Raw genomic sequence first — 23,849 nt, 5'->3', positions numbered from 1 at the left:
GTCCTCCAATGGAAATTCGGAACGGTATGAGAGTTCGAGTGTATATGGAGACGAAAAAGGAATATAAAAATATAGTGTATAACAGTAAGGGATTTCGATTTGGAATATAGTATGTCGAATGCGAGCACAATTGCAGGTTTGCTCTATTTTTTTTAGTCATGATGTTTTTCAATTTCAAGTTTTCTACAATTTTACTACAAATTATCTACAAATATACTACATAATAAATGTAGTTCAACTGTTATGTCTCTAAAAATAATTGAAGTGTAACTGTTACACAGTAAATAGGGTTTGAAAAAAGTAAATTATAATCACAGAACAAAGTATCTACACGTATAATACAAATTTAATTTCTGTCAAATACTGAACACTTGAATATACAGAGGTCTGAATTACTATACTTTTAAATGAGTATAGGTACTTCTGACTATCGTAATACTAACGTGGTACAATTGTCAAGAAATTATAACACATTTGGAGAAGTATCAGGGACAGTGAAGTTGATTGATATGCCAACATCCCCAGCAATTGTGGAATATGAAATCATAACCTTAACAGAATATATGCCAAAAGTAATTGAAGTAGGTCAAGTTTATCAAGACAAGCAAATAATTGTTAGTGCAATGAAGCACTATGATGTCATAAATAAGTTTCAATTTAGGGTGAAACGGTGTAGTGCAAGAAGGTAAGAACATTTTATTTGTCGAAATCATATTGTATATAAGTTGTAGTTTTTATGTATATAAATTATTTAGAACAATTTGTTGTGCATAAAAAGCCTGATTTCTTGGTAACTACAATTTGCATAACATTTTAATCATTATTTTTATTGTGTAGCTACTGTCATGGTAGTTGGAAGCATGGTCATGCCAAAATATGCGGATCCTAAGACAATATACACACCAAAAGACATACAAACTGACATGTTATCGGAACATGGTGTAGACTAACATACATGCAAGCTTGGAGTGCAAAGGAAAAGGCTTTGGAATTTTTTAGAGTTCATCATGCTGATTCCTACAGTCGGTTGCCGAGTTATTTGTATATTTTGGAGAAGATTTATTCGGGGTCGGTAGTGAAATTACAGAAGAATGAAGATGATTATTTCTCGTATGCATTTGTTGCTCTTAGTATGTCCATCAAGGGTTGGGAGCATTGTAGGTCAGTTGTAGTAGTCGATGGAACCTTCTTGAAGTTGGCATATAGGGGAATCATGCTAACAACTAGCATAATTGATGCAACAGGTATTGTAGATTAATTATAAAAATATTGTATTAAAGTTGTTTCTGAAAATGTATTTTTGATATTTTCAAGTCTTATTACTAGAATTGAATTAATTTTTGCTACCTATGTGATAGGTAGCATATTACCACTAGCATACACCGTTGTTGATTCAGAAAATGACGCATTATGGAGGTGATTTTTTGAGCAATTCAAACATGCATTTGGTGAAAAACCAAATATACGTGTTGTTTCGGACCGGAATGAGATTATATTGAAGGCAACATCTACGGTTTAATCGGTATTCCACATTATGCTTGCATGTGGCATATTTAAAAAAATGTAAGGTCAAAGTTCAAGAAAGGTCATCTAAAGTTAAGCGAATTATACTTTGCCACGACACAATCATACACACTTGATGAATTTAATGAAAGAATGTCAAAAATTGAAGAGATCTACACACATGTTAAAGCATATATACGATATTTGTTATCACATATGGTCTCGAGTACATGCTACGGTGAAGAGAACATGGAAAATGACATCAAATATTGCAGAGTCCTTGAATGCGGTAACCAAAGATGCGAGAGAGCTTCCCTTAGTTCAACTATTAGAGTACATGAGGACTCTTCTTGAACGTTGGACTAATAAAAAGTTATTGAATGCAAATGGTACGTTCACATACCTTGGAAAAAAATACAACAAAGAGTTGGAGGACAACAGGACATTATCGCAGAAGATGAGAGTAAGTTATGGTCCATAACATTAGATCATTGATTTCTTCAAATTAAATATATACTGATAATTGTAGATATGTTGTTGTACAATTGTAGTTATTTTGTCTTTTATAAAGTGTTGACAACTTGTTGTATGTTTGTAATAAAATTGTAGGTGAGGGGTTCAACAGATTACATCCATACTGTGATAGATGGTGTGAAGCTCTTCATTGTTTGCCTTCAAAATAAGAGATATAGTTTTGTACAATTCCAGCTTGATGAACTTCCTTATCCACATGTTTTGGCGGCTTTGAGGCACAGGAACGAGTCTTATGAAAACCATTGTCCTTCTTATTACACGATGGAGATCCTTCTGTATACTTATGAAACACCATTAGACCCTCTACCTGATGAAAGCAAATGGGATATGCCACAATATATAGCATAAGAAGTTGTACTACCACCTACTGGGAAAAGGCGGCTAGGGAGACCTCAAAAATAAAGATACAAACTATATGACGAAATAAATGCAAAGAAGTACAAGGTTTCATGTGGCAACTGCGGACAAGAAGGGAATAACAAAAGATCTTGTAGGAATGCTCCCAAAAGGAAATAAGAATTGATGTAGTATAAAGAATTATTTTTTTTTACTGAATATTGTTGATGATAATCCGTCCTTTACGACATATTCAGTTGTATTTGTTCTCTTCTAGACAATTATAGTTGTGGTATAATTATGTTGCTAATTTGAATAAAGTTTGTCTCCTATAATGAATGTTTGGTAAACAGATTTTAACTCTTAATGTCATTGGTTTGGAGTTGCTTTATTTAATAACTGGATTTATTTTTTAATTTTAAGCTTTTTCTAACAATACTGCTAAATTTGAATAGATTATGTATTTTTGTATAGTAGTTGTAGACATAATTGTAGTTATACTGCAAAGAAATTGTTATCTGAGAGTATCAATGTATCGTTGCTTGAAATTTTATTTAATTTTAAAGCTAAATGTTTGATACCTTACATTTAGAATAACATATGTTCACATAATATGTTAAGTATAAACTAATATGGTAAAAGAAGACAACAGAAAATATATATTATAGACTACCAATATGGAAATCAAGTACTAATAACTTTCAACAAAAAAACATGCTACAGATGTTTTCATTTGTAAGTAGTAGAATTGTGGACAAAATAGCAAAACAAAAGCTAAAACAACTTTAGCACAAATGTGCTACAAATAAACTATAGCTGAATTGTTCTTACTAAATAATTTTCCTACAACTTTAATACAATCCAGCCACAACTAAACACTTTCACTATAATTTAGCTACTGAAAAGGGCAACTAATTCTTTTTGGTCTGGACTCTTGTTCTCTCTTTGACAGCTAGTGCACCTTTTCTTCTTGCTAATCTCCCAGTTACCTCACTTTCACTAATTGCACCAAGCTCTTGCTTTTCCCTAGCATAATCCTAAAGGAGCTCTCCATAGCGTTTACGTTGTTGATCAATATCAGAAAAGTCTTGCTTTGAAATTGAGAGTTGTCCAATACTGACATATTCTGCAAATGCCGCCACGTATACACCGAAATCACTGCAATAAATATTAGGGAAAAAGTTTTAGCATTTAATGTAAAATTCAATTGGTTAAGTTGAAGGAAAATCAGCACATACAGTGATCCCTCTTTTTGTTGGGTATCTCACCGATCAACTACTGAATGTCAAGAGGGTCAGTAACACCTTTTTCAATGTATGCTTTTGTGTTCTTGTAATTGATGTATAAACGCTTGCCATAGAAGCCAGTGAATGACAAGTATAGGGGGATCATAATAGCAAATTTGTCGACAACAGATTCAATAAGTTTGTGATTACGTGAAGAGACCATAGAATCATAAACATATAGAACCCTTTCGGTAATGTCAAACACAGCCAATAACCAATGAAATTTCTCAACAATATTTATGGGCATAATCACAAAATTAACTTTGTCCCGTGTAAAGTAATCGGTACCCAAATATGTATTTTGATACGATGTTTTGGGGTTTGACAACGGCAAGCTTCCTATCGGCAGAGGCATTAATGTACCTCTCACAAATTTGTTATATTCTAGTCTTGAACATACAGTCAGTGGTTGTAAACCGTGTTCTATTTTCAGGACCATATTTTTCCTCTTCCTCAAATAGTATAAAATAACATCAATGTGCTGCAAAAAAATAAATTACATAATTTCTCACTGCATCAGACAATTTAACTATAATTTTTAAACAAAAATCTACAGATATCTAAAATAATAGAATACTTCAGCTTATCATTAAATTATGTCGGGGTATGAGTGTACTGTGTTGTTCAGAATTTGCCCAGGATATGCCAAAGTATAAAACTAATTTATTTTATCAACTTTCTCTACTCCAAGATCAAACTACGGGTTGATCTGGTTATCTTTTACAATATAAGGCGCCTTCTTCCTATTTAAAGACATAGCAAGTACAATTAAAGTTGCAATTGGAAATTCATAAATTCTATATACTCAATAATATGAAAAAAGTGTAGAATCTAACCACTTCGAAACCGTGTCGGTACCTAAATATAATCACTTATTGAATTCTTCCAATAAATTAGGATCAACTTCGTCGCCAATAACCCCAATAAATGGATGTTTGATGTTGAAAATTAGAGGAGGTCCAATAGAAGTGCTTCCACCAGAACTGAAATAAGGGAGAAAGGGGGATCTGGCATGCTTTCCAGGAACCCTTGTTCTTCTTTGCTGCACAGGATTTTTTTCATCTTCATTAACCTCACCGAACTTAACTATCTGTGAGAAGTTCTCGGCCGGCTCAAAATCATCAAGTGTTATTGTTCTTTTTCCATACTTGGAATCATTGTCTGAGTCAGCTACATTGATGAAGTCGACCGGTTCACCTACAAAGTTAAAAATAAAATAATAACATTATTTATTGCTTGCATCAGAAATATTAGGAAACTGTAAATTATATGAAAGCTGTTATTTTTTTTTACAATTATATTGTAATAATTAATACCACTGAAATCTTTATTGCAATCCTCTCCTTGTTGGGAAACATTTGTTTCCCGAATTGGAGATTGCAAATGCATAGTCTCCTTCTCCTCATTGAAATGCTCTCCTTGTATGGCAATATTTGAATCCTGATTTGGAGATTGCAAATGCACAGTCTCCTTCTTCTCATTGAAATGCTCTCAATGTATGGAAATATTTGCATCCTGATTTGGAGAGTGCACATACATAGTTTCCTTCTCTGTGATAACAAATGTGTACAATGAAAGAAAATTGTAGATCATTTACAGTAAGCATAAATAAAAATGTAGATAAATTGTAGTTAATTTGTTGAAATATTGTCCTGTAGCTGAAATGTAATATGTATTGTAAAATATATAGAAAAAACGTACTAAATCATACCTGCAATTTCTTTATTGAATACCTTTTAAAATTGGAAAGATAAGTCGACACCTACTGGACATGATATATGAACATTCTCCTCTTTTTGAATGTCAGACATGTGTTGTAACGACCCGGACGGTCGTTTTGAGAATTTGAGCCCTGATCCCCTAATATATGCTTTGCCCATATTTGTTTCTGCTTTTGGGATTTGCCGGAGTGTTTGGTTATGGAATTCGGGGAGTTTTGGGACACTTAGTCCCTAGTTGTGAGTTTAAGCCTTAGAGTTTGGACTGTAGTTGAAACTGTGTGAAGACGTATCCGGAATGGAATTTCGTCGACTCCGTTAGCTCCGTTGAGTGATTTTGGGGTTAGGAGCGCGTCCGGAATGTGTTTTGGAGGTCTGTTGTAGATTTGGGCTTGAATTGGCGAAAGTTAGTTTTACGGCGATTTCGACCGATAGTGAAAATATTGATATCGAGCTCAGAATGAAATTCTGAAAGTGGCTGTAGGTTCGTAATGTCATTTGTGACCTGTGTGTAAAATTTGAGGTCATTCAGACTAGATTTGATGTGGTTCAGCTTCGTTTGTAGAATTTGGAAATTTTTAAATTCTTACGCTTGAATCCGTGCTTAATTCATGATTTTTTGGTGTTGTTCGACGTGGTTTGAAGGCTCGACTAAGTTTGTATGGTGTTTTATGATTGGTTAGAATATTTGGTTGAGGTCTCGGGGGCCTCGAGTGTGTTTCAGATGCTTAACGGAATGAATTTTGACTTAGGAAATATTTGGTGGTTCTGTTGTAATCGCATATGCGCAAGGCTGCCCGCAAGTGCGAGAAAATCCGCGCAGAAGAGGAGTTGGGTGGATTGGTTAGGGGTCGCAGGTGCATGGGAAAAGGTCGCATTTGCGATGCCCGCAAATGCGCAAGACTGTTCGCAAGTGCGCAAGTTACGCAGAAGCGGAGGAGATTTAAGCAGGTGCGGCCATTTCATCGCAAGTGCGAATGCAGAGGGGGGCAAGTGAATTGCGTAGATGCGCACTTTTTCCGCACAAGTGCACTCGCAGGTGCGAGCCCAGGTTCCGCAGGTGCGAAAATACCTGGGTAGTGGTTAAAACCGAAGGGCTTCACGATTTTTGTCATTTTTGACTTTGTAAACTCGATTTAGGGCGATTGTTTAGAGCATTTTTGAGGCATTTCTTAAGGTAAGTCCCTTGTGCTTATTTTTTATCAATAATGTTGCCTTGCTATGTATTTTTTCACCTAGTTAGTGTGTATTTAAGGTGAAAATTGGAAGTTGGAGGCTAGGGATTTGAAAGTTTGATTTGTGGATTTGGAGGACCATTTGGTGTCGGATTTTAGTAAATTTGATATGGTTAGACTCGTGAGTAAATAGGTGTTCAAAATTTGTAATTTTTACCCGATTTCGAAATGTGGGCCCGGGGAGACCTTTTTGAGCGCTTTTTCTAATTTCATGCTTTAGCTTCGAATTAATAACTAAATTAGTTACTTGTAGTTATATTTATATTATGCAATTTATTTGAATAGATTCGGGCCATTTGAAGTCGGATACTCATGGCAAGAACGTGTTATCGAGGTGATTTGAGCGGTTCGAGGTAAGTGGCTTACCTAACCTTGTGTTGGCGACTTTCCTTTAAGATGTTTGATGTGTGGGCGCCGTGTACGTGAGGTGATGAGTACGTACACGGGCTATTATTACAAAAATCCCGTTTTTTCCTTTTAAATCATAAACTGTTTTTCCTTATTAAATTGCACTAATACGTTTAATTGTTAAACTTAGACTAGAGAAGTATGCTTACGTGTTTTAACTGCCTATTTGACATTCTGTGTGCCATGCTTAGTTAAGTCCCTACTTTTCTTATATGTGTTCAGTATAAACTGTATAACTCGATGCCATACCTACCATTTCATATTGCGTTGCATATTTAAATTGGGACTGTGGACGTATTCCGGGAGATCCCCATGTATTGTATATTTACTTTGGGACTACGGACGTATTCCGGAAGATCCCCCAGCACTGCATATTTACTTTGGGACTACGAACATATTCCGGGAGATCCCCCAGCACTGCATATTTACTTTGGGACTACAGACGTATTCCGGGAGATCCCCATGTACTGCATATTCATTTGAAACTACGGGACGGTATCCCGGGAGATTCCCCACTGTGTTTACCTTGTTCTGAGTCAAGGACTCCCTTAACTGTTAAATTTTCGAGAATTTCTTTAATTGTGTTACTGTAAATTTTACGTATACCTTTTACTGTTAAATTTATTATACTTACTCCGGTATGGCCTTGACCTGACCTCGTCACTACTCGACCGAGGTTAGGCTTGGTACTTACTGGGTACCATTATGGTGTACTCATGCCCTTTCCTGCACATATTTTCGTGTGCAGATCTAGGTACGAGCTATCAGCCTTGGGGTTAGTACGTGCTGCTGATTCTAGGAGACTTCAAAGTACTTCTGCTTGCGTCCGCAAATCTTCGGAGTCCCCTTCTACTCCCTCGCCTAGAGACTTTCTTTATTATCTTCAGACATTTGTATAGAGCTACATAGATTATTGCAGCTTGTGACTTAGTGATATTTCGGGTCTTGAAAAATTATTTTGTATATGCCGAGTGGTACTACTCTTGGCTATTCATAATATGTTGTTTATCTTTAAGATGTTGTATTTTCTTTATATTTTTTGTAATATTAGGCTTACCTAGTAGTAAAGACTAGGTACCATCACGACACCTTACGGAGGGTTAATTTGGGTCGTGACATGTGTCCTGTATAACAATTGAAAATATAATGTAGATTATTTGTTGATAATTTAGTAATATGTTTAACATATGTAAGACATGTCATCAAATTATGTTAAAATTATTCAAATACATGTTTCAGTACTGCTTCCCAACACTTGTTTAGCACTACTGCCATGATACTGTTGTGTGTTCTTTACTTTGTAATGCTCATCATTTTTTCTAAAACTGCCACTAAACTGCAAGTAGAATTTCTGAGGCTATATCCTTTATGAGTGCTAATATAAACATAAATAGGGTAAAAATATTTTTCAAAATGACTATATTTTGAATGAAACCTTAGCATCAATGTTAGTATCATATTGATTTTTTATTTCCTGCAACATAGTCTTGATGGAATCATTGAATAGCTATCGAATGCTACCTAGTTCTTCAAAAACATAGAGAGCCAAAAAAGCTTAAACTGCATCTGACAATAAGAGGCTTACAGATATATAAAGAAGCCTAAAATTAAAGAATTAGGTATACCTCTTTTTTGAACAATCCAAGGTCTGAACCGACCTAAGGATAAAAATAAAAAGAGTTAAAGAAATATTTGGCATAACATAAATTACAGAAACTAGCTAGGAATATCATAAGTGGTTACCTTATCAACATCTTTTTCTTAAGTTTTTTAGTTGTTTCAGAATAGCTTTCTTGTCATCTATTCCTATTGACTACTTATTGCCAGGTGAAGATGGAGCATTTGTCGGATGCTCCGCCTGCGTTTCAGCTTCTTCAAACATTCAACTTTTTCTAGCAAAGTCATTCTATAAATCTCTTCTAGGGCTTCAATCATATTGGTGAACTGAGTGAATTATTTTTTTGAGGGAGTTAATCATCATATGTATATAATTTTTAGATAAATTGTAGTTATATTGTTTGTACCAAAAGCATGTAGAATTATTGTGTTAATTATGTTAATATTTTGAGATACCTTATACAAAAGTAAATTTTTTTTACCTTGATCTATGATGGTTTGATCATCCTCTCTTCCAATGAAGAAATCCATATCTTGTCCTTTGTTGATGTCCAGTTAAGGATACGGGGGATCGAATTACCAAGCCTTGTAGATATATCTGTGTTGACTGTAGATCAACACTCATACAATCAGATTTGCATAGCGAATGAAAAACCTCGAAGGAGATAAAAATGCACAGAAAGGTTCAGTTTATGCCTAACAGACTGAAGCAAATGTATATAAGCTTCTATACCCCATGCGAAATTCATATATTACCCTGAGTCAACCAAATAGAACCTAAAGTGGTCTATCAAACCATTATCTTTCTCTAAAGGACAGAGGAAGAACTCAATCAGATAAAGAATGCATAGCTTGACTGCATCCTCATCATTCACCCAACTACGGTTGGTTACAATTTGTTTCGGGTACGACTTCTCAACTTTTTCCTTGTTCGAAAAATAATTCTTCACTGTTTTACTATCATACTTAAGTGTGTAACCAAAGTTGATTACTTCTGTAAAATATTTTAGGCCAGTAATAAGAGCAAACTCCTTCAACCCAAAGTTCATCCTTTCACCCTTTATCTCTACTTTAAAAAAAATCAGACCCGGATGTATTCAATTCATATTTCATCATAAGGTGAATTACCTGATTTTCGATACATATTTTGGGCATGTGAAGAAAGTGCCAAAAATATATCTTCTTAAATAATTTTATCCCATTTTTAGACAATAATATCTTAATTTGGGTATGAACAACATGGTCGGATAATATTTGAAACCTAGTGTGCCATAATCAACATCATGTGGTGCAAAAAATGGCCGATTCTGCACCAAAAGAAAAAATAAGTTAATAAAATATGTTTAAAGACAAAAACAAAATAATAACAATTCTGCTGCACTTTATCTACATCCAGAAAGACAGTAATACAATGCAGATAAATAAATTACAAAATTAATAAATAAATACAATAACTGAACTACAGTGAAGCCACAAATAAACTGACAATTTTATGTTTAGAGCAAGAAACTAGAAAGTAACCTACATTTAAAAACTGGGGGAAAAACTAACAACTGGACATAATATATACAATTTATTTACAGAAAATGAAATTAACATCTACAAAGAGAGCAAAAATTAACCACTAAACCAGCTAAATCATGTAATACATACCCTAACAAAATTATTTCAAATAATATATAATAAATCTATAATTTTCATAAATATGTAGAAAAATTGATAAACAACAAGAAATATACACAATGTAGACAAAATATCTATAATTACAGAACAAACAAAAAAAGGTATCAAGATGAGAATGAAAATAGCTTTTTAACTAAAAATAAAAAACAAAAAATTATAAATATGATAATTTTACCTTCTCTAATGACCGTTGGGTATGTTTTTAGGAGATTTTTGAACCTTCTTCCTTTTTGAAGGTTTGCCAGCAGAAGAAACTCTGATATTTTTGCACGTTTCGAAATCACTTCTTCGACGAAATCGCCATCACAAGCAACTTCTTTGCCCTTCCGTTTTACTGATTTAGCAGATGTCGAAGCTTTAGCAGCATCCCTGTCATGCTTGAGTTTTGTTCGCGCCTCTGCCCTAACTTCACGAGGGGAAAGCTTGGACTTTCTCTCTGGTGTTGCATGTCGGGATTTCACCATTATTTTGGGTGAATCCTCTAAGAAAGCACCCAAATCAAAAGTAGGAATATCACCATTAGTAGCTTTTTTAGGACTTTTCCTAGGAGTTCCTTTCTTCTTCATCGTAAGGGAAGGAAAATTTGAAGCAATAAGGATTTCGTAGGGATTTTGAGAGAGAAATCAGAAAATTTGAGAGAGAAATTGTAAAAGATTTTTGAACAAAAATGGAAGAAAGCGTTAATGGAGGGAGAGATGATCAGAATCGTGGGGGTTGTGGGCAGAGAAACATGGGGGAGTGGGATATGTACGTTAGATACTGAATAGCGTGATTAAAGGAGTTAATTGATATCTCATTTAATTCCTAAAATATATATAATTGATAAATTATATATGCCCATGCAATTAAATTAAAATTTGAATAGGGAGGATAATAAGATTTCATATAGTATTTATTTAGATAAAAATCTCTTAAGATTAATATGATCAATTTTATTGTTAATTAATGTTAAAAGTTAATTTCTTTTATAAGTGCGAAAAGAGCAAAAAGATCGGTTATTTTGTGGATCTGAGGAGTAATTAATCGAGGAGAATATTTTGGTATCCCTAGGCACAGACAAAGTCCAAACTTTCATTTATTTCAGCCTCGACTTGATCCTCGTACTAGATCAATAATCGTACCATCCAAATTGTAGCCAATGTGTCTTATGAAGCAGTCAACCTAGGACCTATTTATGGATTGCATCACCAGGAGAAGAACTCCAGCTGTTTTTTTGACACTTTCAGTTGGAAAAAATGTTTAATAGAACTATTTTATTGACTAATATTAATTTATCTGTTTTTCCTTTTTTTCTTTCGGACAGTAAGACTGTATACAGTAAGAGGAAAAATAAGTGAAGAGTGAATTGCAGCCGTTAGATTAATAAGGCAAATGAGATTTCAATTATACGGGAGTATAATGATAGTTAGCTATATCTTGTATAGTGGTAATAGTTCTAGTTTATCTTCTTTTTTTCTTCAATGCATGTAATAAGAGAGTAAAGAAAAACTCAATTGATAGTAGTATTCGGGAAATCACTAAATTCAAACTCATGATATTGCAGTACTCACTGAGATTGAAGACCATATATCGAAGACATATTCAATCTCATATACTAGGGTTTTCGTGGGGGGGGGGGGGTAAGTGTATGATCATCCCCATTCATTTACCATTTAATTATGACTGGTTAATTAGTGGCTAGTTTAAGATTATTCAAGTACGCGTGGAAATTGAGGTTAATAAAGAAACAAAAAGTAAAAGCATCCCACAAAGAATTAATTAATTCTAGGCAAGCAACTAAACCAACGGAAAACAGGCTACTACTAATTAACCCATGCAATTAATCACTCCCGCATACAAAATTTAGGAGGATTAAAGAAAGAAACTAAGAACAAGTCAAAAAATGAATACCCGTTTAATTCCATTTCTATTAAAGAAAAATAAATGCGCTTATCATCTGACTTGGTCCCTTTTTCCCGAGTTTGAAACACAAAGCAAAGCGCTTATTTCTATACATCAATTTTCTTTCATCTAAACTTTCCAACAAGAAAAAGAATTAAGTCATAAAACTATTTTACTTACACGCTATTCTTTATTTAGAACCTTCAAATAACCATCATTGGAAATACCGGTTAAAACAGGCTGATGGCCAAGAGGCCATAACTTAAAGCACTGTATTACGAATTTACATTTCAATAACCAAAAACGTAATATCATTAACATACGAAAGGGTGGTTAGTTGAATACATTTAGCAAGAAAATTATAATTTATACATAAGTCAAATATTAACTTTTTTTATGCATATATATTAAGTAGGCGTCTGGACATAAGAATTATAAAATTCGAAAATATAGTAAAAAAAATTTTCAAGTGAAAATGGTATTTGAAATTTAGAGTTGTGTTTGGACATAAATTTCAGTTTGGGTTGTTTTTAAAGTTTTGTGAGTGATTTGAGTGAAAATTCTGAAAAACAGTTTTCAAATAAAAATTAGAAATTTTATGAACAAACGATGATTTTGAAAAAAAATGAAATTGTTTTGGAAATTTTTTCCGTCAAATGTTATGTCCAAACGGGCTCTAAAGTTTTTAATACTCTTTAATAAAACTTTTTTGCTTCGCCACGGGCCCACGCTCTGATAATATTTTTTTTATTATCCACTCATCCCCTATGATCACTCTGGTAAAACTTTACCATTGGACTAGATTTTCTGATCACTCTTTTAATTAATTATTTTTTCTTTTTTTTTTTGGGGGGGGGGGGGGTAGGGGAAAATATCAAAAATCTTTTGGGATGACTTTAAGGAGAAAGGGACGGGCACCAAAAATAATAGTAATAATAAAGGTCAAAATCAAGGCCGCATCTATGATCTAAGTTATCGCGTTGAAAGATTTAGAAAATTGACTCCGCTATTGATATATCTCAAGTTTGTTGTTTGAGGAAATGGTCAGACGTATGGAATATTTGCCAAGTCCCTTGTATCTCCAATTTGTAAGTAAACCATTAATATAATTTTTTTCTGATTATGTTTTCATGCTATATATAATTAAATACACAAATAGATTTGAGTAAATCTATGATATGAATCGGAAGTTAGGTCATTTTGTTAAGTGGCGGAGCTAGAGAGTTAAGTGCGGGTTCGACCGAATCCAATAGTTTTGGTTCGAACCATGTATTTGTTTTAAAAAATTCATTGAATATGTATAAATTATTATTTTAGAACCCAGTAACTTAAAACAATTAAAATCCTGAACACATAAGCTTGAAATTCTAGCTCCGCCTCTGATTTTGTTGGGTAAATTTCATGGGTGATCATTTAACTTTGTGTTCTTTTCACAAAAGTCACTTTTCTTTCTTTTGTTACACAAAAGTTATTTTACTTTGTTTTATTTATCACAAAAGTCACATTGGCCAGATTTTATAATACTTTTACTTGAAAAATCTATTATGTCCTTGACATTATAAATCTTCTTATTTATGTAATACCTTCTATATTATATACTATATAATATATTTTTACCTAGGTATATTACTTATAATTAAAATAACTTTAAGTTATTTTATTTATTATTTTTATAACATATCCATTCGTTTAAAATTTTTATGGCACTCAATTTGTTTAATCATATTCAAACATGAACATATTTTAAATATAAAAATTATTAAAAAAATATTTATTTTTAATGTTTATTTAAAATAATAAAAATATATTTGTTTAACAAATGATAATTTTTTTTATAGTCAATAAAAATTTTAGAAAAAGTTTAGAAGATATTTGTGTTTAATATTAAGTTTTTTAAAGCTTTATTTGTTAATATTATTTATATGAAAGTATTAATCAGACGTGTCATTTTGCTAAATGTGGGTATTTTATTTATTAAATTAATGGGTATGGCTTGGCTGATAAATCAATGAGCTTTGGTTTTTTTAATTTTTATTAAGCATGATTAAGAACGTGGACTTGAGATTTGTTCACGGTAATATTACTGACAAATTTAATAATGCTACTTATATATCTTGAAAATTAATATTAAGAAAAAAATTAAATGTACGAATATATTATAAAAATAATAAATAAAATAATATTAAGTTATTTTAATTATAAGTAAAATACATGGGTAAAAGTATATTATATAGCATATAATATAGAAATGAGAGGATTTATAATGTCAAGGGCATAATAGACTTTTTAGGTGATAAGTTTGTAACTCTGATCAAAGTTATTATTGTGATAACTAGAGTGTAGTAAAATGATTTTTGTGTAATAAAAGAAAAAAAATAACTTTTAAGTAATAAACATAAAGTTGAATGACTTTTACGTAAAAAAAAATAAATAATTTTTGAGTAATAATTCATTTTGTTCACCATTGAATAAAGAGGATTTGTCCTATGATACAACCAATCCTCAAGAGGACGTCATAATTTGAACTGCATTCTACTTATATATAAGGGACAATCGAGGAGCTTCGGGTCGTGCTGTGTGTTTGCCGTCCAACAGGAATAAAATTAAAATTTTACCTACCTCTGTGTTATTTTGATTGGACGTGGGTGTATTACTACTATAGCCCTTTTAGTTATTTTTGGTTGTGAAAACCAATTTGCCCATCTTTGATATCTCATTACTTTATGTTTATGGCCTCCAAACGTGTCACTTTGCCTGCCAAGTTATCACATTATTGTGGCCCCACAAAAATGAGGTATCTACTCATTGAAGTTTCACTTTGGAGAAATAACCGTTTTTATCTTTAGATTTAGATTGTTGATAGGCTTTCTTCCTCCCAATATAATGTAAGTAATATAATTAAGGAAATTATTTATTATAAATTAAAATTATTTTAAAATATTATTTTTATAGCTATATTTTATATTTTATAGCAAAATAGGTATTTATGATATATGTTACCATTGAAACATGAAATATGTTATTTATATTTTTTCTCTCTCTTTCTTTCAATTAACACAAGATCCTCTCATATTTCTTCTTCTCTCTCTCTCTTCCTTCTCCATTTCTTTCAATTAACACACGATTCTCTCTCAAAATCCAACAAAAAATTTCTTCTTTCTCTCTCTCTTCGTTCTCTCTGTTCGTGCAGAATACCTACTTAGTTTATACATCGGATATTGCAATAGATTTGTACTGCTTAGTTTCTATGCCGGATATTGCAATGAATTCCTCTACACGTATACTGCAATATTTTTTATGCCGGAGAAGATTTAAGGGCCGGGGTTTTTATTTGTATCCATTTTTAGTTTTAATACAATGTATACAATAATTTTGCTTGGCCGAAAAATGCCATATCCGACGAACTTTCTTCCCTTCTTTGCTATTTATAGCATGTTTGGTCAAGCTTCTCAAGAGGCCAAAAGTGCTTTTTTTTTTCTTTTCCCAAAAGCACTTTTTTCCTAACTTAGGTATTTGGCCAAGTTTTTTTTTTGGGGGAAAAGTGCTTTTGGAAAGAATCAGAAGCAGTTTGTGAGAAGCAGAAAAAAATAGCTTCTTCCCAAAAGCAGAAGCAGAAGCAGTTTGACTTTTCTTCTTACCAAAAATACCCTTAACAAAATATAGTATATATCAAAATAACCATTAAACCTAATACTTAGGATATTAATGTATAAATATTACTTATTAATTTAGGATAGCTTTCTAATATATAGTGAATTTAGGGTTGAATGCTTTTATATTTGTTGAATAATTTTTAATATACTTAACTTATATTAAACGAATTAAGTACTTTTAAATTTTATTTTTATATTTTACTTAAATAAAATAAAAAGATTTAATTATTGCCTGTAATAACAAAATTTTGAGATTATTTATTTATTTATAATATTAACTATTAAGTAAATCTATTCATGTCCTTATTCGTAATTTGATACTTAAAAGCACTTTCTTAAAAGCTTGGCCAAACACAAATTATTGCTCAAACGTGCTTTTCAGAGTAATTAGCCAAACACAAACTGATTCTCTCCAAAAGTACTTTTTTAAAAGCACTTTTGAAAAAAGTACTTCTCAAAATAAGTTGATTTCTCCAGCTTGGCCAAACATGCTATTAGTCACATACAATGAAAAAAACACATTGTATTCCGTATAAATTCACTCAAATACATTGTATTTTTGTATAAATACATTATTTTTTGCATATATTTATGTATTTCGAAGGTTTGTATTTTTTTAATACAGCTGAATACACATATATTCATGCATGAATATAGGATATAAAAATTGAAATACACTGAATACAAACATTAAAATAGAACAGAATATAAACAGTGAATACATTTAATTTTAAAATACAGTGAAATATATTAAAATAGATTGAATACAAATAGAAATACAGTGAATACAACCAATGAAGTATACTGAATACAGCAGTAATTACATGTATTAGGAATAACTAAAATGCTACTAGTACAAATTCATTTGAATACACTGAATATAAAATAGCGAATACAGTAAATACAAACATTGAATCTAATGAATGCAATAGTAAAAAAATATGGAAACACACTAAATACTAAAGTTAAATACAACAGTTATATACAACTGAAAAATTATTCTAATTAATTGGGTTGATAATGAGGCATGTAAGAATTGATTTTGTTGAGTTATATTAGGAGTGTATCGCGCTAATAGATATTATTTCCGTTATTAGACAATACCTATTTTTAAGGTGGTTGACGTTACGGTATTCATGAATACATGACGCGAATACATTTGAATACATGCGCGTACACCTGGACTGCCCTAATTTTAGGCAATTTTTGCTGTTGTATTCATGAATACATCAACGCGAATACATGCGCGTATAACTGGATTACCCTGATTTTAGGCACTTTTTGCTGTTGTATTCATGAATACATGTCACGACCCAAAATCCAACTAGTCGTGATGACACCAAACCCAACCCGCTAGGTAAGCCAATTAACCACTAACCAACTCTAATGTAATTTAACAAGACAATTAATTAAAAGAAAATATATGAAACTGATACATTTCCCAAGAACTGGTAGTACGAATCATGAGCTTCTAAGAATAGAGTATACAAACCTGGTATGAAGTAAATACATCATATGTTTGAAAAGTACATAAACAGATTTTTATGAATCTAATGCTGCCATGAACAAGAGGCAGCTACAACCGGAACGCAGGTACATCTTCTGATCGAGCTCCCAACGAACACAACAACATCAGCAGCCAACATCTGCACGCAAGGTGCATAATGTAGTATGAGTACAACTGACCCCATGTACTCAATAAGTAACAAACTTAACCTTAAGTTGAAAGTAGTGACGAGCCGGTACCAAGGTCGGGTCCACCACCAATAACCAACAACAGTTCATAACAACATAAAGTAAGTAACAAAAGAAGTAACTCAGAGATAAAATTCTCAGCTTAATCATGATTTCTGAAAATAGTTCTGCCTTCCAAGTACATCAGTGAAAAACTAAATCGTTTACTGAAGTTTCCAAAAATATGAATAAGTTTGAAAACAGTAATTTTCCCAAAAATCCTTTCAATAATGATTAAGATGTTTCATTTTCTTTACAGATAGCCAGTATAAAACCAATGCATCACTATTCCCATATGCCAACATATGTGAGAAGTCATGAATGACGTGATACCGTACATCATGAGGAAAATATATCTCTATGAATATATGTCATGTGTGCATGTCAATGCAATGCATCTCAGAGATGAACTCATATACTCACACTCTCAGAGTACTCAATATCACTTTCTCATACATTCCACTTATTATGGCCAATCACTCGGTACTGTATATGGCCAATCTGGCCCAGGGAAGATCCATCCCGGAATATACACATCAACTGATCATCAGTCACTCAGTACCAAGTAAGGCCAATCCAGCCCGTGGAGAAGATCTATCTCCAGGTACATAATGCTTCGGACAAAATTCATGTCCAAGGAAGATCCATCCCTCAATATATAACAAAAGCGCTCACTGAGGTGTGTTCAGACTCCGGAGGGGCTCTATCAGCCCAAGAACTATAATCCGCACGGATAACTCGCATGCCATAGTATCAATATCAGAATCAATCAAGCCCTCCGCCTCACTCAGTCATCATTCTCTCTCTCTCTTACGGGCTCACAATGTCATGAAACTAGTCCGAAAATGATGATATGATGTATCAATAAATAACAACAGAGACTGAGATATGATATGCATATGAATGCGTATGACTGAGTATGTAATGCAATAAAAGTAGACAACTGAACAACAAAAATGACCTCGGTGGGTCCCAGCAGGATAAACATGTAGCCTAATCATAGTTTATAGCATGAATCAAATTTTGATAACTCTAGTACGTAGAGTTTTCATGATTTCAGACAAGCTTAGATAACTACACAGTATCACAGAAATAACGGAGCCACAACTCACACTGTGCACGCCCACACGCCCGTCACCTAGCATGTGCGTCACCTCAACACCAAACACGTAACACGTATATTCATGGTTCATACCCTCAGCTCCAAGTTTAGAAGAGTTACTTACCTCAAACATGACGAATCCAATATCGAGCAAGCTAAACAATGCTCCAAAACTGCCATTTTGCGCGTATCAACTTCTCAAACGGCTCGATAAATTTGATTCAGTCCACACAATTATAAGAATTCCATAACAAAATACTAATATTTTCCCACAAAATCTGAAATTACACTCCAAAAATGCCCTGTGGGGTCCACGTCTCGAAATTCAGCAGAACTCACAAAATCCGACCATACAAATTTCACTCAATTCCGACTCCAATTCGATGTTCAAAACTAAAAAATTCATATTATGAAACTTTAGGCCAACACCCCCAATTTCCTCTTTAAATTCATCAATCAATTGCTAAAATGAAGATTAATTCATGGAATATAATCACAAGGGAGTCAAGAACACTTACCCTAAGTTGTGTGAAAATATTCCTCTCCAAAATTGCCCAAACCGAGCTCCAAGGTCTGAAAATGGGTGAAAAATCACGAACCCTCGAACTTAAAGGGTTCTGTCCAGTCAATCCGCATTTGCGAACAAGGGGTCGCACCTACGACCCTCGCTTCTGCGGACGAAGCTCGCACCTGCGACTTTGGTTATTTCTGCGGCACGCAAACCGCATTTGTGGTCACGCTTCTGCGCCCTGGAATCCGCTTCTGCGCCTTCGCTCCTGTGACTGCCTTGTCGCACCTGCGAGTCCATTTCCGCATGTGCGATCACACCAGAACCAGAAAATTTCTAGCCTTAACCCAAACTTCCAAAATGCTCTGAACCTCGTCCGAAATTCACCCGAGTTACTCGGGACCTCGTCCCAATATATCAACAAGTTCCATAACAAAATACGGACCTACTCGAGGCATCAAATCATACCTAAAAATATCAAAACGATGAATCACACCTCAAATCAAAATCTATGAACTTTGAACTTTTAAATTCTATATCTTGTGCCGAAACACATCAAATCAATTTAGAATTACTTTAAATTTTACACACAAGTCATAAATGACATAACGAAGCTATTCCAATTTCTAGAATCGGATTCCGACCTCGATATCAAAAGTCAACCCCGTGCTCAAACTTCCTAAAAATTCAACTTTCGTCATTTCAAGCCTAATTCCACTACGGATCTCCAAATAATTTTTCGGGCACGCTCCTAAGTCCAAAATCACCATACGGAGCTATTGGAATCATAAAAAAATCAAATCCAAGGTCGTTTACACATAAGCCAACATCAGGTCAACTTTTTCAACTTAAGTTTTCAATTATGAGACTAAGTGCCTCATTTCACTCTGAAATCCTTCTGGATCCGAACCAATTACCCCGACAAGTCATACAATAACTGTAAAGTATAAATTGAGCAGTAAATAGAGAAACAAGGATGTAATACTCAAAACGACCGACCGAGTCGTTACAATATAGCAGCGCGAATACATGTGAATACATGCGCGCACAACTGGATTGCCCTGATTTTAGGCGCTCTTTGGTGTTGTATTCATGAATACAGCCGTGCGAATACAGTGAATACACTACCGTAACAACAGAATAGTAGTTATAGAAAATAATTATATATATGGTAGCTATAGGAAGTTAATAGGTACAAAATAATAGTGATTTCTGAAAATTTCTCATTAATTAACTATATCAACAAAGGGTGCATAATATTACACAAATAAAATATTTAATATAATAAATTTAAAATATTGATCATTTGAACATTACGTCTTGCGAACCTAATGGTTAAAATAAGCAGCTTTTATTTATCTGCTCATAATTGCAACAAAAAATAGTACATTTTTCATTAAAATTCATCATAATGTTCTAAAATAACTTATGAATAGAAAAATACATATGCTTCAAAGTTTGGAGTTATAACATATAGAAGTCCTCATTCATCCTCAGTGTTGATTTATCACTATTAGTTAGTTTCCAGAATAACATCGGCAGAAACACCATGATACCACTCAGCTTGATAAATTCATCCTACTTATTTAAGTAAGTGTAAGTGTTATGTTTCTGGAATGATTTAAACATCCATTATAACGACCCGACTTGTTGTTTTAAGAATTTATGCTTCGTTCAACGACTAAAAATTTTGAGCATCTTCGTAATATGTATTATGACCCGCAGATGTGGTCGAGTTTGAGTTTTCAGAAGATTCAGAATTAAATTAAAAGAACAATTCTCATTTTGAAGCTTGAAATGAAAAGAGTTGACCGGAGTTTGACTTTTGAGAAAATAAATCTATAATGGAATTTTGATGATGTTAATAGTTTCGTATGGTGATTTCAAACTTAGGCGTGTGTCCGTATTTGGATTTGGAAGTCCGTACGACAATTCGACGCATTTTGGCGAAAGTTGGAAAAATAGAAGATTTTGGAAAATTCGACCGAAGGTTGAATTTTTGATAACGAGGTGAAATTTTGATTCTGGAAATTTGAATAGTTTCGTTATATCATTTATGACTTGTGTGCAAAATTTGGAGTTATTCCGGATTTATTTGATACGTTTCAACGCAAAATATAGAATTTGGAAATTTCATAACTCATAATTCGATTTGAGGCGTGATTCGTAGTTTCGGCATTGTTTGATGTGATTTGAGGCCTCGACTAAGTTCGTATCATATTTTGGGATTTGTTGGTATGATTTGACGGAGTCCCGAGGGCTTGGGTATATTTTTGGATCATTGGTTGAGAGTAGGAAAGTTAAGAAAATTGAGAGTTTGACCATGGTCAATATTGGGTAAAAACGCCCTCTTTTCAGTGTTTTTAAGTGCGCGAGTAGGTTTGTAGCGTATTTTATGATTGAAATTCATATATGGTTTGTGTTCGGGAGGTTCCGGATGAGTTTCAGGGTGGTTACAGATCATTTCCGAAAAGTTTGGGTTTTGATGGTTTCTGGTGTGACACTGTTCATCCGCAATTGCGAACACTGTTCATCGCAATTACAAACACTGTTCATTGGATTTATTGTTCATTCGTAAATGAGAAGTTTTAGTCCACAAATGCGAACCTGGGCAGAAACTTAAGAATTGAAAATATGTCATTTCTTCATTTTCGATTGGGATTTTTGGAGCTCGGTTTTGGGCGATTTTAAGGATTTCTTAACGACTTCGACTGGGGTAAGTGTTCTATATCCGAAAGTGATTGTATTGCATGAATCTATGGTTATATTCATCCTTTAATTTGAGTTTTAATGGAGGAAATTGGGATTTTTGTAAAACTTTTCAAAAACGAAAATTCAAGGTTTGGAAGACGATTTGTTATTGGAATACGATAAAATTGGTATGGTTGAACTCGTATCATAATGGGTGTACGGATTCCGTAAAAGTTCTGTCGGGTTCTGAGAGGCGGGTCCCGCATTGACTTTTGGTTAATTTTTTAATGTGAAATTTTAAGTCGACGTTTGATTATCCAGAATTATTTTCGATTAATTTTAATGAAGTGATACAATTAATTTGGATAGATTTGAGCCGTGCGGAAGTCAGTTCAAATAAGAAGGCTATTTTGAAATATCGGCATAACATCAAAAAAGTGAAGTATCTTGCCTAACCTTGAGTGGGGAAATTACCCCTTAGGCTTTGAGTCTTATGTAGAAATTATGTAATTGAAAATCATGTACGCGAGATGACGAGTACGTACTTGGTTTATATGTGCAAATTATATCGGTTAGAATTGTTAGACGCCCTTATGGATTAAATTTAAAATTATTGACATTTATTAAATCCTCTAAATTATTGACATTTATTATTGTCATGCCTCAATCCTTGTTGTTGAATTTATTTTTATATGATGATTTGTTGTGATTGCCACCTTGATTTTTATATGAATCCCGTATTTTTGTTGAGTTGATATTTTCGGACATAATGTAATTATGGATTATTCATTTGTAAATAATTTATTTAATAATTTTAAAAGGAGGCAAGGTATTAAATTTTGAAATATTATTCTGTTGAGTGGTCCACTCCCGGATATTTTGTTAAGATTATTTTGTGCACATTATGGTCGAGTCATTGGCTCCTTATTGTGAAAAATAATATATTGTTGATTTCTGTGGTAAGTTGTAATATTTGAGCACTTGTGGTGCAATTTATGAGATGTCGTGATATTGTAGGGAGGATTGTTCGGGTGTTTTCACGAGGTTTATGTCGTGCTATTGTTACTATTGATATATGTACATGCATATATGGCGATACAAGGTGAGAATATTATTATGCTCATGCGGCGAGACAAGGCGGGCATTTACTTTATTATTGCGCACGTGGCGAGACAAGGTGGGCTATGTCGGGGATTGATTTGCGATGACTTGTGATGGCCTGAGGGAATTGTTGTTGTTGATGTTTCTGATTTGGGATTACGATGCGGTACCTCGGGAGTGCCCTTTTGATGATATTTCTCTATGGCTGCATTTGCCTTTAGTTATTTTCTTTTTTCCTGAAATATAAATTCTTGTGCTCTTCCATGATATATTATTTGATTTTATTATGTGTTTTGTATACCTTGTTGTATTGAGTTGGCTTTGGATCTTCGTACGAGACTCGGAGGATTTGTGTTTCTGGTTTTCGAGGTTTGAATTGTATTGAATAAAAGAAATTGCTATTATATTTTAATTTAATAAATTTTACATCCAAATCAGTAATTATAAGATGCTTCATTTTAATTGAAATGGCATTATATTATTATGTCTTTTGCCTTGTGAATTGTCCGTGCATTGTGATATGAAATGTGGGCACGAGGTACCGTAAGTAAATGATGATGATATTGGCATGTGAGTTGTCCGTGCAGTTGTGATAGAGAAATTGGCACGAGGTGTCGTGGAAATATGAAAGTGGACTGAGACCCGTATTTTATGATTTTGAAATGACGTGTCACATGGTGACTTTTATCCGAGAGAAATTTAATTAAAAAAATTATATTTAAAAGATATTTATTTGAAGGAATTATATTTGAAAGCTATTTATTTGAAGAATTATATTTGAAAGATATTTATTTGAAGGGAGTATATTCGAAATATATTTATTAGAAAGTATTATATCCTGAAGAATATTATTTGAAAA

At 33.2% G+C, this 23,849-nt stretch overlaps 1 protein-coding gene across 1 annotated transcript; it reads left to right on the top strand.

The window, feature by feature from the left end:
• The first annotated feature begins 1,759 nt into the window (after window positions 1–1,759).
• Window positions 1,760–2,385, top strand: LOC107759043 (uncharacterized). Its single transcript, XM_016576909.1, has 2 exons — window positions 1,760–1,966; window positions 2,113–2,385. The coding sequence occupies exons 1-2, from the start codon at window positions 1,760–1,762 to the stop codon at window positions 2,383–2,385; spliced, it is 480 nt and encodes a 159-aa protein (XP_016432395.1).
• The last annotated feature ends 21,464 nt before the right edge of the window (window positions 2,386–23,849 follow it).

The sequence above is a fragment of the Nicotiana tabacum genome, chromosome 24 (genome assembly GCF_000715075.1).
Source record: "Nicotiana tabacum cultivar K326 chromosome 24, ASM71507v2, whole genome shotgun sequence".
Lineage (NCBI taxonomy): Eukaryota > Viridiplantae > Streptophyta > Magnoliopsida > Solanales > Solanaceae > Nicotiana > Nicotiana tabacum.
The sequence above is the reverse complement of the archived record's forward strand: the minus strand, read 5'-3'. Positions and strand labels throughout refer to the sequence as shown.

Excerpts from the sequence above, each read along its gene's own strand:
- LOC107759043 (XM_016576909.1), top strand. The coding sequence starts at position 1,760 with ATGACATCAAATATTGCAGAGTCCTTGAATGCGGTAACCAAAGATGCG. Across the intron at positions 1,967-2,112 it reads CATTATCGCAGAAGATGAGA|GTGAGGGGTTCAACAGATTA; the intron begins GTAAGTTATGGT and ends ATAAAATTGTAG.